Raw genomic sequence first — 19268 nt, 5'->3', positions numbered from 1 at the left:
AGTGCTGGGAAGGGTGAGGGCTCATCAGGGTGGCAAAACCGGTGTCCAGGGAGCACCAAATGTGGGACCTGCTCCTGGCACTGGCTGGGCACGGGCATGGGGCAGTGGTGACGGTGTCTTTGTCTCTTGGGGCCGCTCTGCTCCCGCTGGGAATGCGGTGTGGCACTGCCAGCACCCTCAGCTCCCCCCTTCCTGCTGGCTGGGCCATGGTGTGAGGGCAGGGGCAAACCCTGGCATGAACCTGCTGCAGCAATTAGCAGAGCTGCAGCAATTAGCAGGGCTGCAGCAATTAGCAGGGCTGCAGCAATTAGCAGGGCTGCAGCAATTAGCAGAGCTGCAGCAATTAGCAGAGCCCTGCCATCCTCCTCCTGCAGAGCATGGCACCTGTCCCAGGGCCAGCTGCCCTGCCCTCCTGCCCCCATGGCCATCACAGAGGTTGTGCTCGTGTGCCACTGTCCCTTCGTTAGCAGGGGCTGTGACCTGTGAGGGGCTGGGACACGGTGACAGGGTCATAGTGACAGGATCACGGTGACAGGGTCACAGTGACAGGGTCACACAGTGGTGACAGGGTCACAGTGACAGGGTCACGGTGACAGGGTCACAGTGACAGGATCACAGTGACAGGGTCACACAGTGACAGGGTCACACAGTGACAGGGTCACACAGTGGTGACAGGGTCACAGTGACAGGGTCACGGTGACAGGGTCACAGTGACAGGGTCACAGTGACAGGGTCACAGTGACAGGGTCATAGTGACAGGGTCACACGGTGACAGGGTCATAGTGACAGGGTCACACAGTGACAGGGTCACAATGACAGGGTCACACAGTGACAGGGCCACAGTGACAGGGTCACAATGACGGGGTCACACAGTGACAGAGTCACACAATGACAAGGTCACACAATGACAGGGTCACAGGGTGGTGACAGGGTCACAGGGTGACAGGGTCACACAATGACAGGGTCACACAATGACAGGGTCACAGGGTGACAGGGTCACTCAGTGACAGGGTCACAGTGACAGGGTCACACAGTGACAGAGTCACACAATGACAGGGTCACACAATGACAAGGTCACACAATGACAGGGTCACAGGGTGGTGACAGGGTCACAGGGTGACAGGGTCACAGGGTGGTGACAGGGTCACAGGGTGGTGACAGGGTCACATGGTGACAGGGTCACACAATGACACGGTCACTCAGTGACAGGACACCGTGCCCGTGGTGCAGCTCTGGGCCGGCAGGAGCCCCAAGTACCTTCAAAGGGAATGTGGGATGGAATAGTTGGGATGGGGAAAAGCGGGAACACCGACGTTATCGATGGAGCTGCTCCCTCTGGCAGAGCCCTGGCCCTTCCCCAGCTCCTGCCAGGGCTCTGCCGGAGCAGAGTGCCGGGAGCCGAGGAGCAGGGAGGGTCACTGCTACACTGACCACTGCTCTAACACATCCACAACGCCCGACAGGCTCCAGCACGGCATCATCGCCTTACAGGGCTTAGGTACTGAAACAAACCAACAGAGAAATAGTTTACAGCTATGTACAATGAGAGGAAAGCCGGCTGGGATTGCTGGGAGTGGGTACATGAGTGTAGGTTGGCACAGGGACCACCATTCCAGCGGTGCCTTTGCTCACGGGGACCAGGCACTGAGCCACGGGCTCTGCCACTGAGGGTTTTCAGCACAGATTCGCCAGGGACAGAGCGTCAAAAAGGCAAAGCAGCCGTGGGTGGAGGCCATTTGGACATGTGTGCTCCCAACAGAGGAGGGCAGCAAGGAAATCCTCTCCTGCTGCCTTTTCTAGCTTGCCTGTATCTTAGGAAAATGATTTCTCTTATTAAATACATCTTATACATTCAACCAACAGTTCTGCTAGTTTGGGGTCGGTTTTCCTTTTATCTTTTCCCCTCAGATTTGTGCAGGATAATAAATACAGCTCTGGATCCCCACCTGCTTCCTGGTGCCCACACACGAGGCTACCCTGGAGGAGCTGGTATCTGGTAGCAGACAGTACATCCTTTTTTCCATGATTCAGCATGTACATGCTAGCAAATGTTATAAATAGAAAAGTTTGTTGGTTTTTTTTTTAACTCCCCCATTCAATAAATATCTACAATTCAACGGAGCTAAACCCCAAGTCATCCAGCTGAGCTGAGTTCTGAAACTCAAAGACACCAGAGTCCCATCAGGACGTTCCTGCCAGCCCCGACCCGCGGCCGTGTCACAGCCAGGCCAACGGGATTCCTGGAAATGCTACATGAGCTCTGCCTATTGCTTATCTAATTAGAGATGACATTTCACTGTCACTGCTGTGCATTTACTGAGGAAATCTCCTCTCATTAAAAACACCAAGAGACACTAGGTCAGTTTTCTGCATGCAACAAGTACCTACCTACTCATTAGAGTGTTGCATGTTTGGACCAAGGTTCTCGTTTAGCACCTTGTAGTTGTCAAGAGAGAGGGGTTACAACATCCTGGGGAAAGCAGAACCAGCCCCAGGATGAGTGCAAGGACAGAGCCAATATTTGCGTGCTGAGAACCACGGGCCCACTCGTCAACTACGCTCTCCTCCTTCCCCTGGCTTTCCCTAGCGTGTGTTAACACTAAAATAAACACTAAAAGCATTCTTTACACTTAAAAAGACACTTTTGTACAGAAGAGGCAAAAGTCAAACAGCAGCAATAGGGGTGGGGGAATGTGCTGTACTTCAAGCAAATGCCATTCACCCTCAAGACAAAAACAAATCGTAATATTTAATGAGCAAAGAGGAGCTTGTTCCAGGAGGGGAGGAGGTACTGGATTGAGATCCCTAGAAAAATACATCTATGTGCATCGTACACTTGGGTCTGTGTGACTTCTTACCAGAGCTTTAGAGAAACAAACCCCGCCCTTGAGTTGCATCCCCTCTGCTCGGGGAGCGAGCGAGGGCCTGGGGGAAACGGGATCGGCCTCCATCCTCCGGAGCTGGGCTGTCCTGCTGATGGAAAATTCATATTCCATGGAGTGAAACCTGATGCCACGGATCAGCTTACAGGCAGGAGAACCCGCTGTTGACACAACTGCCCGAACACATCCTGCTGCAATTCCACCTGGGAGGAGCAGCCCTGCTACCATCTTGCTTTAGAAAGGGGTTCCAAGCCAGTGGGGCCGGGTGGGAAACGCCCAAAGGGCAAAAGAGCCTTCAGCAAATGAAATGTAGCTTCACTTCTGCTCCAAAAATCTTTGAGGGATGCAGAAAGCTTTTGGGAAACACGTACTTTGTGTGCAACCAGCCCTTGGAGTGGTGTCTAGGAGGGAAGGAGGGTGGAGAGAGTTCCCCCATCACCTTCAACAGGCTGCGGGGAGCGAGCTGGGGTTTGGAAGGAGACAGGAAACAAGTAGCCCGCCCTGAATCCGAATTCAAAGCAGCTTTTTGCAGCTGGGGATGGGGATTGGTTGTGAGGCGGTGCCTGCCAAGCGAGCAGTTAATGGTTCCTGTGGTGTGCAGGCCTGGTGAGCAGCCGTCCGTCCAAGCCGGGAGATTTCCAGCAGCTGTACTTCATGATGTACACGGCTTTGCAGCCTTCACTCTGCATTATTAACATTCCTCCTTTGGCCCCATCTACTCAAACTGCGACCAGTTCCAAAAACCCTGAATAACCAAAGTGCTTCAGTTTGTGGAAATAGTTGCTTCCGCTTTCTCCGAAGGCAAGAGGCTAACGCTCTCCTCAGAACACAGGTTATTAGAAAGAGCCACCACCACCCTGCTCCGTGGAGCATCCTCCCAACTCCGTCCTCCCAGACCATTAAAAGGGCTTTTCTGCCCCTTTGCTCTCAGGCAATGCCTTGCAAATGACACTGTTTGTGTTTTTGCATCTGCATCCAGGCCGGCTGACTTGGTCGTAGCATCTCTGGGACAGCTTGACGCAGCCGGTGGCGGGCAGGTAGCAGAGCAGGCAGGGCAGCACCAGGGACAGGGCGCTCATGAAGGACCAGCGGGCGCAGCAGTTGGAGTGGGAGCAGGAGCAGGGGTGGTCAGCACAGGTGCCCTCGTCATCCTCGTTGGTGCAGTGGTAGAAGACGCCCTTGACCAGGCACATGCAGGTGGAGTAGTTGACCAGGTTCTGCGCCGAGCACAGACACTCCTGGTTGCACACCCAGCAGGACGGCAGAGTCCGGGGCAGGGCGCACTCCTTGCACTTGCATTTCCCACAGGCCTCGCACAGCAGGAAGTGCTTGTCCAGCTCCTGGGGCGCGGGGCCCTTCAGCTCCAGGGGTTTGCAGTTGATGGCCTTGGGCTGGATGCGAACGGCGCGGGGGGACGATTGCTCTGCCACGGGCACCGGGGCCATGTGGTCCAGCAGCCTTTGGTCTGAGGATGTGCTGCTGCTGCTGCTGATGGAGCTGGGGCGCCCGCTGAAGGAGATCCAGGGGTGGGTGACATCCTGCTCGCAGCGCTGCGGGTGCTGGCTGCCCGAGCCCGGCTCCTGGGGGGCGCGGGGACGCTTCTGGGCTGGCGGCTGGGAGGCGCTGGGGTTGTCGGTGTAGTCGTTCTCGATGTGGGTGGTCTTCATCTGGTCGATGGGCAGGATGGTCAGCGGGTGCTGCAGCCGCCCGTACGGGATCCGACTGTCCAGCAAGGGCTGCACCATCACAGAGTTGGGGACCACGGTGATGTTGTGAGGAATCCGGGGCTCCATGGAGAAATCAGTCTGACTAGCGGGGGAAAATCTGTGCTCAAGTGTCCTGGGGGAAGGGAAGGGGAAAGAAAAGGGATGGGGAGGAAAGAGAGAGAGTGTGTCATTATTGCAGTATCCTGCAGGCCAGAAGGGCTCCTTACTGGGGCTGGGTGTTATGCTGAAGGTCCTGTAAGGTAAATTTGTGTCTGAGGGAGGCAGAACACTCAGGTACAAAGTGCCTCACTCCTCCTTTGCTGTCCCCTTCCCTGACCTTGGCCAGCTATAGCCCCTCCAGCCCCGGGAGGGCTGTGGTCACTGCAGGCTCCTGAAGAGCCCACTCATGGTTTCACGGAGGGAAAGCACATCCTGGGGCTACTGGTGTATATTCGCATGTGGTTTTGTCAGCAAACTTCCTGAAATGACTTCTCTAAACTTTGGAGGTTTCCCCCAATTGACTCAGATCCCTAAAAAGCCTGACTCAGGACTGTGGTCTGCTACAAAGGTGCTTCAGAGCGTGGAGCTGAGCACCTGTCCTGGTTAACCAAGGACCTGCCTCTGGCAGGACAGCCGGATTTTGGGGAGGAGGTGTCCCCTCTCCATCAGGAGCCGCTGGTTCCAAAGGCTCCTTTATCCCTCCCAGGGGAGGGGAAGCGCTCGCTCAGCACCTTGTCTGGTGCCAGAGCAGGGTGGGAGCCCAGGGTGCAGATCCCAGGAGAGCACCCACAGGGCTCAGGCTGGCTCCATCCCCTCACACAGGTGACACTGTGTTACCTGTGTGACACACACGTGACACTGTGTTACCTGTGTGACACACACATGACACTGTGTTACCCGTGTGACACACACGTGACACTGTGTTACCTGTGTCACACACACACATGTGACACTGTGTTACCTGTGTGACACACACACGTGACACTGTGTTACCTGTGTGACACACACACACATGTGACACTGTGTTACCTGTGTGACACACACACACATGACACTGTGTTACCTGTGTGACACACACACACATGACACTGTGTTACCTGTGTGACACACACACACATGACACTGTGTTACCTGTGTGACACACACATGACACTGTGTTACCTGTGTGACACACACACGTGACACTGTGTTACCTGTGTGACACACACACATGACACTGTGTTACCTGTGTGACACACACATGACACTGTGTTACCTGTGTGACACACACACACATGTGACACTGTGTTACCTGTGTGACACACACACATGTGACACTGTGTTACCTGTGTGACACACACACATGTGACACTGTGTTACCTGTGTGACACACACACATGTGACACTGTGTTACCTGTGTGACACACACATGTGACACTGTGTTACCTGTGTGACACACACATGACACTGTGTTACCTGTGTGACACACACGACACTGTGTTACCTGTGTGACACACACATGACACTTTGTCACCTGTGTGACACACACATGACACTTTGTCACCTGTGTGACACACACACACACATGACACTGTGTTAACTGTGTGACACACACACACATGACACTGTGTCACCTGTGTGACACACACACACATGACACCGTGTCACCTGTGTGACACACACACCGCTGCAGCCCACCGAGGGCACTCATTTCCCGCTGATTCGCTGTTTTCCAGCCGCTCTGGCTGAGCCGTCACTGCCGCAGTTTCTAATTTCATTGAAAGAGTGCAATTTATCCTGGAGTCAATCCAAAGATTCAGCAGTGGCGTAGGACAAGAAACCACAGGAAGTAACTAAACTTAAATCAAAGAACGGAAACGACTCGGTTCAAATTTAGAAAGTGCACATTGTTTTCTAGTAGATGTGCCATTTCCTCACGGGGTGACCTTTATTCATAAATAAAATAATGCTGGAGATCGGTTGAAAGAAGGCGTGAGTAAAGCTTCGGTCGCAGGAGGGGAAAAGCTGCTGGTATCAAGAAAAAGGAAGTAGTGAACAGCCTAAGGCATTGCCAGTTGTTTGTGTTCAACAAACAAATTAACCTTCTCCAACAGCGTGAAAGGTTTGGACTTGGCAGCGCTGGTTTAACAGCTGGGCTCGATGATCCTAAAGGCCTTTTCCAACCTAAATGCTTCTGTGATTCTATGACTTTAATATCACAGCAGTGGGAAAAAGGAAAAAACTGCATCCAACTTCAACCAAATAAAGCGTGAGAAGTGTTTGTGTAAACGTGTGGGCACCTCTGCAAGAGCCCATCTCCCCTAAAATGAACGCGACACCTCAGAAAAGGGAGCGAGAACTGATTCTGCGTTCTTGGAAGAAGAAAGGGAAGTCCATCTTTACCCCCTGAGAAATGCCACCAGAGCCCACTCTTGCATTTGTAAATCGTTGCTTTGATGGATCACTTGGCTTTTGGGGTTGGAAGAGTTCCAGTTCTCCCGGGATCAGCAGGAGGGAGCGCGGGCAGATCGGCACATGCCGGGTCCGGCACCGCATCCGGGCCCCCTTTGTCCCCTGCACCACACCAGCAGGAAGAAATGCTTTATTAGCAGTAATGATGATTATTGTCATGCAGCCCTTATGCTGCTTCTCTTCCCCAGTTAAAATTCTCTGCTGGATCTTAGCCATTCACTTGGATTTTTTTTTTTTTTATTTTATTTCATTATTCATAGTTCATTGACATCCTGACTGGAGGAACAAGAGAGTTTATAAAGCATCTCTTCCTAGTTACTGTACGCAAAAAACAAAGAGAAGCAATGATTCTGACAACTGTGGGGCGTGCAGAGGGAAAAGAACTTGATTTTCTTTTGTGCATCAGAATCCAGTGTCATGATATAAAAAGTACTTGCTGCAAGTCAGAGTTTAGCAAAATCATCAGTTCCGTATCGGCTGCGTGTCACATTTGCAGGGAGACTTAGATTCCGCTGGGTTTTTTTTTGTTTTGTTTTTGTTTTTTTTAAGGAGAGAGATGCAGCTGTTTTGGCTGCCAAGAGTAAGTGCAGCAGAGCTGATCTTAGATGGAAGGTAGCTGGAGGAAATGGTGGCAGGGCTGCAGGGTGTCTGCTCCTCCTCAGCCCTGCCTTGCTGGCCTCTCCAGGGCTCTCTGCTCTCTCCCACTCCTTACCAGCTCTCAGGAATCTGCTGCATTCACCACATTCCCACTGCAGCCGTGGAGAACCGTTTATTTTAATTATTTAATTGATTTTAATTATTGACCCAGCGTGCCAGCACGTGTGAGGAGCGGAGCTGGTGCTGCCTGTCCCCAGCACCAGGGTGGCACATCCAGGGTGCTCTGCAGCACTGGTGGCACCGGCTGGGAGCCCCTGGAGGTGGCACTCGGGCTTTAGATGGACCCTGCAGTGCCCCAGGGCCGGTGATGCCACCACACAGAAACGGTGTCACCACATTAATTTGGGGAAGGATTAGAGCCAGGCCGCTCCTAAAACACCCCCGTGCACAGACAGGGCCTCATGCAGGCAGATGCTAAAGATGGCTTATCTGAGATAATGCCAATCAAGATTTCAGTTAATTACCACAGAAAGGAGGGGGACCCTGGACTAAACACCACACGGCAGGAGAGGTAATGGTAGAAGTTTTCCATCCTCTCCTTTTCAAATTGCCTTTTTAATAAATAGACAAACTATTTCTGCAGGACAAGGGGAAGGGAAGCCTGACATGGTGATCTCAAAGACCCTGCAGAGATCAGCATCTATGTGGATAAAACCTGTGAAGGGAAAACAACCAAATGAGACCCATCTCTCCCAATTCCCAGAGCCCTGCTCTGGAGACCACCTTTAAACCACCACAGATGTGCATCCTGGCAGGTTTTGGTCCTTCATCCCCTGCCCTGCCCTCTCTCTCCTGGGCAGAGGGGTCCCACACTCAGCTGCTCTCCCCTTTCATGCCACTCTTAACAATGTTTCTGATATTTCTGGAATTTTCCAAGGACCATGAGTGCATTGCTGCTGCTGGCCTTGTCACCAGAGGTTCCAGCAGTGCAGTGGGATCGCTGGTGACAGATCCAGGTCAAACACCTCCAGTGCTGAGCTGGGAGGGAGCTGGGTGCTGCCAGGAGGCTCCTCTGCCCTGGGTGACAGCCTTGGCAATGTCTCACAGCTCCAGGGTTTGTCTGTGTGCTCTGAGCACCCATCCCTGGGCTGCTGCTGCTGCTCCCAGGGCAGGGGAGGTTTCTGGGTGGGCACACAAAGAGGAGCCCAGCCCAGCACTGGGGCTGAGGATTTGTGCTGGGGGAAATCGTGAGCCACACTGCTCCTGTGCCTGCCTGGATGTCTGATGGGACCTTGGGACTTCCCTGGGGGATCCTCCAAGACATCACAACCTGACCTGTTCTGGTTGATGTGTGCCCAGAGGCAGGGCAGCATTTCCTTCACCTCCCCACAAAACCCGCCCCACACCAGGGGTGTTTGCTCACAAGGACAGCAGTGCCTTCAGCAGCAACACTGGCGTCTTATAAACTGAATTTATAAAGCTTATCCCAGCCAGATCCCACATCAAAATTAATGTTTGGGGTAACCTGGCAGAACTTTAGACCTTCAAAGAGGACAAGAGCTGAGGGGGGTAACCTTGGGGCTCTTTGTTGTCCACTGCACTAATCCTGACTGCAAATTGCATTTCAATAGAGGAAAGAAAGCCATACAGCACACAAAATTAATCAATTTTTGTTCATAGGTAATCACAGATGTATTACAGCATTAACACAGGCACAAATTCACTGGTTGCAACTGTACAGATAATTTTCTTAAAGTAGACAACAGGAAGAAAAATTCATGACTTTGTTCTTACATAGGGCATTTTTCATTCTTTGCAGGCAAACAATGAAGTTCTTTTCAAGGCAGCAAACTCCCATGTAGAGAAAAATCTCTCTTCCCCCATGACTGTGGAGTCACTCACCACATACAATTTTCAAGTCAAAATATACTTCCTTCCAAGGGAGTAAAATTGGACTCAAAAGTCAAGTTCATACACGTGTTGCAGTGTTTGTTCCATCTCTTCATCAAGATATGGCCAATTTAAAATTACTGTTGTACTGGGTAATTCCAAGTCCTAAAGTTGTAGGAAACCAGCTGTTATTGTAAAGTGTTTTGGCATTATTTCAGATTCAGAAGTTTTGTAGGATTTTGAAATCAGATGAAATTAAAACAAAAGGCATTTTGTGTTTAATAGGATTGTGGATTTGCCTACATCACTTTAGAGAAAGCTACGTCCTTGTAGGCAGTTCCATGAGAAAGTCATGTAAACCCTCAGGAAAACTCATTCTCATTAATCTTCAGAACATTAGTCTTCAGAACAAGTTTTGAAATAATAAGGTTCTAATATCTTTATTTTCAGAGTGGAGTTGGGCAGCAAATCTTCCAGATACTGAAAAACAAAATGGATCTTGACTTAAACATCCAGTGAGCACAGAAATGTGTAATGCTCATAACTGAGTCACCCACTGGTTAATAATTTTAATAAGTTCTTTCTCACATGTTTAACATTAATTCTAGATGTTTGTGGTAATAAAAGAATAACAAGAATAATTAAGTCTAGAGGAGGGTCCCATGTGGAAGCAATCCTGGACAACCTGGGACTGCCACATCCCCACTGCAGTCAGCAGGAAAATGGGAAAAGCTGCCAGGAGCTCCTCCTCTGCTGCCAGCATCAGGTACAAGGTCCCACAGTTTTGCCCAAGCCTTTTTGGACACGAGCTGCTGCCATGGAAATGTCTAAAGGGAATCTCAAATGTCACAGAAAACCAAAAAGGCCCAAAGGTGCAGCTGGGGCTGTGTTTGCTGAGAGAGCCCCCAAACCCTTCTGTCCTTTGTCAGCTGCGTGCACCAGATCAGGGGCCACTTATCTCTCCCTAATTAACGACACCTTAATTGCACCTCACGAGCAGCCTGGCCCTTCTGTTGTGTCTGCCAGCCTCAGCAAACTGAGATTTCTGCTGGCACTGGATTGTCCTCCCCAGGTCCTGTGACACCGCTGGTGGCTCCTTCCTGGAGCCTGGGCTGTGCCCTGGGACATCAGGGAGCTGCTGAACCTTTGCCAGGGGCTGCTGGCCACCTCTAGGACCATTAAATTTATTATAAATCTTCTAAATCCAAATTGTAATGGTGCTGGGAGCATGGAGAGCACTGGTGCACGAAAAGCCACCCTCCTGTAATAGAGTTTATGAGGTTGGAAAAGACCTTTAGGATTGTCAAGTCCAGCTGTAAATAGAATAAAGCAAATTTGATACTTCAACATGAATTTTCAACCACTGGTTTCCAAGAATTTTCCAACTATTGAAGCATCACAAGCTTTTGTGAAGAAGGGATGGAGAAATTGCCGTGGATTGATGAAAGGTTGAGCCCTGCACTGGGACTGGGTGAGAGCTGAGCTGCTCATTTGGGTCACACCAGACAGCTCTGAACCTGAACCTGCACAGGGATCTCACCTTCTCTTGGTTACTGACACTAGACCTGGATTAGGTTCAATTTTAGGAAGGAATCGTTCCCTGGGAAGGTGGGGAGGCCTCCAGGGTGCCCAGAGCAGCTGTGGCTGTCCCTGGATCCCTGGAAATGCCCAAGGCCAGGCTGGACAGGGCTGGAGCAGCCTGGGACAGTGGGAGGGGTCCCTGCCATGGCTGGGGTGGAATGAGATGGGCTTTAAGGTCCTTTCCAACCCAATCCATGCTGTGACTCCATTATCAAAGCAAAAGCTGAATTAGTCTCTGGAAGAGCTGTGACAGTCACTCATTAACACTGACACAGAGGCAGCAATAGGTGCAGTGAATGCACTGCAGAAATCTGGTTTATTTGCTTTGCTGTATGGGACAGATTTCTGAAAATAGAGTGCAAGAGGAAGAAAACAAGAAAAACACAGAATATTTAGTCCTAATACAGGAAATGATCATAATTGAAAGCAACACACTTGGAAGCAGTTTCATGCCAGGGGTGAGGAGATGCTCTGCAAGGCCTGTGCAAGGCAACAGAGCTCAGAGTCGATGGCAGCCAGGGCCAGATCTGATCTGACAGAACAGCCTGGCTCCTCTGGTGCTCCGGTTAAACAGCTCCTCTGGAGCTGCTGGGCTGAGCTGAGGGACAGGACAGGGATACAGAGGGGACAGGACAGGGATGCTGAGGGGACAGGACAGGGATGCTGAGGGGACAGGACAGGGATACAGAGGGGACAGAGCAGGGATGCAGAGGGGACAGGACAGGGATGGAGAGGGGACAGGACAGGGATGCTGAGGGGACAGGACAGGGATGGAGAGGGGACAGGACAGGGATGGAGAGGGGACAGGACAGGGACACAGAGGGGACAGGACAGGGACACAGAGGGGACAGGACAGGGACACAGAGGGGACAGGACAGGGATGCAGAGGGGACAGGACAGGGATGCAGAGGGGACAGGACAGGGATGCAGAGGGGACAGGACAGGGATGGAGAGGGGACAGGACAGGGATACAGAGGGGACAGAGCAGGGATGGAGAGGGGACAGAGCAGGGATGGAGAGGGGACAGAGCAGGGATGGAGAGGGGACAGAGCAGGGATGGAGAGGGGACAGAGCAGGGATGGAGAGGGGACAGAGCAGGGATGGAGAGGGGACAGGACAGGGATGGAGAGGGGACAGGACAGGGATGGAGAGGGGACAGGACAGGGATGCTGAGGGGACAGGACAGGGATACAGAGGGGACAGGACAGGGATGCAGAGGGGACAGGACAGGGATGCAGAGGGGACAGGACAGGGATGCAGAGGGGACAGGACAGGGATACAGAGGGGACAGGACAGGGATACAGAGGGGACAGGACAGGGATGCTGAGGGGACAGAGCAGGGATGGAGAGGGGACAGGACAGGGATACAGAGGGGACAGGACAGGGATGCTGAGGGGACAGAGCAGGGATGCTGAGGGGACAGAGCAGGGATGCTGAGGGGACAGGACAGGACAGGGATGCTGAGGGGACAGGACAGGGATGGAGAGGGGACAGGACAGGGATGGAGAGGGGACAGGACAGGGATGGAGAGGGGACAGGACAGGGATGGAGAGGGGACAGGACAGGGATGCTGAGGGGACAGGACAGGGATGCTGAGGGGACAGGACAGGGATGCTGAGGGGACAGGACAGGGATACAGAGGGGCAGAACAGGGGTCACTCCCAGCCAAGTGATCAATAAAGGATTTGCTCCCCAAGGCCCAGCAGAGGAGGAGCTGGAGACAAGGGAACAAATTCTGCCCCTGCCTTTGTCTGGGGTTAAGGACATCCTCTTGTCCAGGCCTGCCAGCAGTGACAAGGGACACACTACTCCTGGTGCAAGCCAAAGGGTTCAATTAAAGCTTTTAATGAGGAAGACTACACTCAGAGGTAGTTAAAGGAGACCTTGCAGCAAGCACATGTTTTTAATGTGGGATTAAGAATAATTCATAAGGCTGGAGTTCATTAAGACTGAGTTCGGCTGTCTGGATTTTGAGTTGAGCTGTAAATGCTTCAAAAAAAGGGAAAAAAAATCAGATTTTTTTCCCTAAAGTGTGTATTAATATTAACAAAATATTGACATTCACTCTTTTTATTCCCCCTCCTTAGCAGCCTTATCTAGCTAAGGCCAGCTAGAATCTTCTCTACAAGTAACAAGGCAGGAAAAAAATTAGAAAGCTTATTAGGGAAACCTGCCATTTTTAAAATGAGACACTAAATTCTTGCCAGAGCATGGAAATTCAGGAGCTGGGAAATGAGACCTGTAGACTTCCAAGAAGCTGTCTCTGTCCAGCTAAAGTCTGTTCCTATGGTGCGAGTGAATAAAGCACATTTTGGCCCACTGGCATTCAGATCTCTGGGGACTTGAATTTCTCAGTCAAAGCCTTTAACTGGACAAAAACATTTATTTTAAGGTCAGAAAACTAAGCTCAGATATGATCTGTTAAGCTAATGGCACTAAATGATAACCTCATTAGAAGGATTGCAGATTTTCTTGTGGAAATACATTGTATTGCACTGAAAAAGGATAAAAAAACAACACTTGTGCAACTGTTTGCCTATAAAAACACAGATTTTACTACTGGGCTGAAGCTGGGAAGTTGTACAGGATTGTGATGAATGAATTATTTTCTCTCACATTTAATTTTTTGAAAACTGTCAGAACTGGTTATTAATTATTGCTGTAGTGTTATAAGGGATGGGAATTTGATTTCACCGAAGTCTCAGAACAGAATTTTTTTGGGGGGGTAGGAATTGCTTTTTGAGACCTTGCATTTCCCAGTACGATCTAGGAATTAGTCATGATTCCAGGAAAACAGCTTTTGTTTTGCTGTTTCAGGAGAAGAACAAGTAATTTCTCCCCTGCACATAGCTCATGGAGAATTTCAAAGGGACTGCAGTATTCAGAAATGGTCCTTTTAATTTTATAATCCCAATATAGAGTCCCTTCCAGCAAGGGAAAACACAGCAGCCCATGGAAAAGGGCACATTTATCAACGAGACATCCCCAGTGGGGTTCCAATAACTGAGAACAACCCCTCCTCCTGCTATCATTCATTTTTATATGGACAAGGGGGAAGCCAGGCATCGGGATCATTGTGATTCCGTGCACAAATTGGAGCTTTCTTCTTTAACCCAAAATAAAGGCAGAGAGGGGAAGCTTTAATATTGGGAAAGCTGCGTTTCTCTTCAGCTAATTAAACAGCAATTCCTTGCCATGCTGTCCCCTTGGCATGGCATGGAGGAAAGGCAGCAGCTGGAGAAGTTTTAAAGAATCTAGAACGTGCTTTTTCCACTCTGGATAATGCAGGGATGCTTTTCCTTTTCTCTTTCCTTCTCTCCTTCTCCCTTTAATGAAAAACTTGGGGCCATAAAAGACTGAAATGAAGAAATCAGACCCTTGGTAACTGGAGGTAAAAGAGGGAAGCCTTTTCCCCTGTGATATTCCTTTGCACTGCCATTTCCAAGGTCTGCATTCCCAGTCCTGCTTTCCTCTAAGACCTTTATGCCTTTTCTATGCCCCTTTCTGCTTTTTCCATTCCCCTCCTGATAATGAATTTTCAGAACATGTCGTCTCCAGGCTTGTCTTTCTCCTGTGACGCCAGGACTGGTACCACAAAATAAAATCCTGGCTTATCTTTGCTACGCAGTTGGTAGAAAGGAGCAGCCAGCACAGGTTTTTCCTCCATGTAGAAAATATTTCATATATTATATGAAGTTATTCCAGGTACACATTTTTATTACTCGTCTAGCTTTTGAAATACAGCATCCATCCAGATTTAAAACAAGTGTACAGCAAGACAGGGGAGAACAGTGATGGAAAAAGGCACTGAGGCCAAAAAAATGAAAAAAAGACTTGCATGAAATAAAATGCTGAAGAGCAAAGGTCATGCAGGAAAGGTCTGACACACGAGTGGCTGATTTCTGAAGTGTCCTATTATGGAGACAGCTAAAAACTACTTGACACTCACAAGACAGGGCTTTGGAAAAGAGAGGAAATGCGGATAATCCATTCCAAAGCAAGAAAGATCCAATTCTGACTTGTCAGCCCAGGTGACCATGCATTTATGCTCCTTTTCGGGGAAGGAAGAAGGGATGAAGGAGAAGACATCCCATCAGCAGAAAAAAGCCACTTATTCTGCTGCAAAAGCCTTCAAACGAACCCGACCCAAGTGTGCTGAAACCTGCCTGCCATATATGTACAGCAAATGCAGATGTTGATGGGAGAAGGCAGAAAAGGGGTAGAAATCAGAGACGCAGGGACACAAATGGAAATTCTGCAAGAAACAGGATATTTCTCCAGAATGCCGAGTCTCCTTTCGCCTGGGAAGCACCAGACAGCTCTCCACTGTACATAATTACAGCTAATCACTGTTAGAAAAGTCATAGGCAGAAATACACTCATGATCAGTGATCTGTAAGGAGCCGCCGAACACATCTAGAACGAGCGCAGGATTTTCCCTCGGGGAGCAGGCTTGGCTTTTTCTACTTAAAACATTTAACGATTGCTCGCAAAGCACGGATCTCGTACTTACTTTCAATAATTCAGCTAAGACCATGTCTCCATAGGCGAGTTAATCCCAAATGCGAGGCGGAGGAGGGGGCCGGACCTGGGAGAAGGCTGGGAGAAGGCTGGCAGGAGCGGCTGGAGCTGCGGGCAGGGAGCTGCGAGCGCGGCGCTGTCAGCGGCGCTGCGCCCGCCCGCCCGCCTGCCTGGGAAAATGGCTATTTTATGAATGGGAGGGCAGCGGCCGCTCGTGCGCATGCGCGGCCGCCCGACTCTATGAATGGGTGGGCACCGCGGCGGCACCGCGCATGCTCCGCTGCCTTTTATGAATGGGGGCTGGAGGGGAGCGCGGATGCGGCTCCCCGGGTGGGTTTTTTTCCCCGTTTTTTTTTTTTTTTTATGAATGAAGGGCAGCGGCAGCTGCGCATGCACCGCGCCCCCCGCCCGGGGCTGGAGGTAACGATGGGGGGCACGGCCGAGCCCCCCGCCCTGCGGGCCCCATCCCGGGGAGCGCTCGGGAGGGTCCCCCGGGCATCCCCAGCCGCCCCCAGCCGGGGGACAGCGCTTCTCGCCGGGAACCGGGGGGGACAGGGGCACGCTCGGCTCCAGGTTCTGGCCATCCCCCGTTTCGGGGTGTGTGACCGTGAGCGGAACGATGGGAACGGTTCTCCTTTAGCGCTCGGTGCTGAAGGCTGCGGCTCATTCCCCTCACCGCAGCATCGTCCGCACCAGTGCCCTGTGCCTGGCGGCTCGGGGCAGTATCTGGGTGAAAATGCGAGCACAACCCCTCTGAGCGCTGTAGGTGCAGCCCGTGGGTTTTATTCCGTGGCTCTTCTCTGCTGGGGAGGAGGGGAGCTGGGGTAGAGCTGCGCAGCTTCCCCAGAGCCAAGCGCCAGCAGCTGCTCCCGGTTCATGGACGTGAGGCCATTGATGTGCAGCTCCCAGCCCCGCGGCTCTGCCCTTGGGCAGCTTTCGGGGCGTCCTGGGGAGCCTCTCCCAGCGCTCCGCCGGCAGCTCCTCGGGCCGGGCTTCCCGAGCATCCCCAGCAGAGCTCCCCTGCTCTCCTGCTCCGTGTCGGGCTCTCCCTGCCCGCAGCTCCGGGGCTCCTCCGTGCCTGGCTCCGCTCGCCAAGGCAGAGCCCCAGCGGCTGCAGGGGGGTCTCGGGCCCTGCGGCCCCCCAGGAGCCTCCCAGACAGTTTGTTCTCCCCAAAATGCATTAACGATGGATTTTAATATCTGTGAGGAGTCATCTGCAGAGTACAAACCGAGGCCCGGCTCATTTCCTGCCCTATTTATGGCACGTATATTTCAAAGCTTGCCCAACGCTTTAAAAACCCCCGTTGTTTATTTATTTAGTGCTAATACAAACAATGTACGTTACCGCAGATACAAAACAAGGGAGATTTCTTTCTCCGGGAAGGATTTCTGCCTCCAGGAGCTGTGCTCTGAGGCTGATCATTTTCTTACCTGTGCTGGTCTCAGAGCAGAGACGTTTCCAAGTGGGAGCCGTGTTATGGGTCATGGGCAAATGCAATTTGACAAGGAAAGGATGGAAGATGGAGACTCCCTAAAGAACAGCTTTTCCAGAAGGTTGCATTAAATCCTGCTGGCTTTCAGATCTATCAAATGGGTGCTTTTGAAAATAAATAGAAGGTGAAAGTGTTGCTTTGTTACTGCTTGTGTTCTTTGTGGTGAAATACTGCTGGCAGAGAAATTAGATGTCACTGACTGGGGAAACTGGCAAATAAAGAGATAATGGAAAATAATGTGATTTTAATAAAAGTTTGTATAGAAGGAAAAAAATGCAAAAAAATATCATTGTGCTGTATTTAGTGCTGGAAACCAGCCCGAAGCTGAGAGACTCAAATTCCTGAGCACAACAAATCTCTGATCCCATCATTTTACAACACTGGCACAGGATAATTTCTGAACCTTGATTTGCGTGCTGCCAGTGTTCTGTAACGTTGCAGCAGTGGGAGAGTCGAGCACCTCTGAATTCAAGGCTTTTATCTCTGAATGTGTTCCAGGGCCACGGGCACAATACCCGGGGGAAATCCTTTGTTGCAGTGCACTGAGCATCTCCCCACCAGCCCCCGGCCGCCTGCGTGGCTCTGCTGGCTGAGGCTGCAATCCCACAGCAGCCCCAGGCACAGCCCTGCCAGCCCCTGCCCTCCTGAAATCCCCCGGCAATAAAACTGAAAAGAGGAAACAAAAATTATTATCCATGTGTGAAGGAGTGAGGAGGAAAAGGGGTCTGGCTGTGTAGGGAGAGAAAAGGGGAATATTGCTGGTGTGGCTGTGGATTGATGAAACCTTTTCAAGCAGAGAATGATGAGATTGTAAATCTTGGAGCTAATTCACCTCTTCCTTAAAACGTATTGAAAACATTATTTGACTAATTCTCCCCTATGGACAAAGGTGTTTCTTGCCAGATCTTAGCCTGGCTGCTCAGGCATGCAAGGCTTTGGGCTTGGAATTGGTGTGGGTTTGGGATTGGTGTGGGTTTGGGATTGTGTGTGGATTTGGGATTGTGTGTGGATTTGGGATTGTGTGTGAATTTGGGATTGGTGTGGATTTGGGATTGTGTGTGGATTTGGGATTGTGTGTGGATTTGGGATTGTGTGTGGGTATGGGATTGGTGTGAATTTGGGATTGTGTGTGGATTTGGGATTGTGTGTGGGTATGGGATTGGTGTGAATTTGGGATTGGTGTGGATTTGGGATTGGTGTGGATTTGGGATTGGTGTGGATCCCCCAAGCTGCTGTTCCCGTCTGTACCAGTGGGCTCTGCTCTGGCTCTGGGTCAGGATCCAGAAGCTGAGCCGGGGGTCCCTGAGCAAAAGCCCAGGGTGAGGCTGGTGGATGCTCTGCACTCGGGAGATTCCCGGCTCCTCTGGAGTCCCTCTGCAAACGGGGGGAGCTGGAGGTGCCTGCGCTGCCGTGCTGGGATGGCCAGGGGAGGGGTGGTGTCTCCCCACTCTGCTGATGCTCTGTCTGCTCCCCAGATCTCCTCAGGCTGCTGGAAAAAGCAGGTTGTGCCTGTGGGCAGGAGGCTCTGGGGCTGTGCAGTGCCAGGGAGGAGCGTTGTGTTATCACTGTGGGATTCTGGAAGCTGAGGCTTTAAGGGAAATACCACTTATCCCAGGACATGCAATAAGTTTATACATGTTGGCAGTGCTGCTGATACTGAACTCTGCACTCCTTCCTCCTGCAGGAAATTAATTGCTCGCTCATTTCATGCCCATTTACACCCTGAAATGGCTGCAGATTTTTGATGGTGATTTCTTCTCTGGGGTGCATTGTGGTGCTGCCACACTTGCTTTGCCTCCAGAGTTGTTTAATTTATTTCTTGTGCATCTTGAGCAGGCTGCCTGGCCCGGGAGAGCTGGGGCTGTGGCAGTGGCTGGCACTCAGAGCCTGCCGGGCTCCCCTTGGAGCAGCTCGCTCTGGACGTGGTTCTCCAGCTCTGCCTGTGCTGTGTGGGCTGGCAGAGCTCCAGGCAGGGCGTGTGTGTCTTGGCCCAAAGCTGGCGGTTTAAGGAAATGCATGGTTCCTAATCTGCCATCAGAAAAAAGCAAATATGCAGGCAATTTAGGAAAGTGAAAGCGCAACCCCCTGGGGAACGCGTAACTCGGGCTTCAGAGGCGTTCTGAACGCAGAGCCGTGTTCTGCCTTAA

General features: G+C 51.3%; 1 protein-coding gene across 1 annotated transcript; it reads right to left on the bottom strand.

Moving 5' to 3' along the window:
* Positions 1-1142: 1142 nt before the first annotated feature.
* SPRY4 (sprouty RTK signaling antagonist 4) lies at positions 1143-15770 on the bottom strand. Its single transcript, XM_058848494.1, has 2 exons — positions 15621-15770; positions 1143-4721 (listed from the first exon to the last, which is right to left on the bottom strand). The coding sequence occupies exon 2, from the start codon at positions 4673-4675 to the stop codon at positions 3782-3784; it is 894 nt and encodes a 297-aa protein (XP_058704477.1). The 5' UTR covers positions 4676-4721; positions 15621-15770; the 3' UTR covers positions 1143-3781.
* Positions 15771-19268: the final 3498 nt, after the last annotated feature.

This window comes from Poecile atricapillus, chromosome 13 (genome assembly GCF_030490865.1).
Source record: "Poecile atricapillus isolate bPoeAtr1 chromosome 13, bPoeAtr1.hap1, whole genome shotgun sequence".
NCBI lineage: Eukaryota > Metazoa > Chordata > Aves > Passeriformes > Paridae > Poecile > Poecile atricapillus.
Note: the sequence above shows the minus strand (reverse complement) of the source record. Positions and strands in the feature narration are given on the sequence as shown.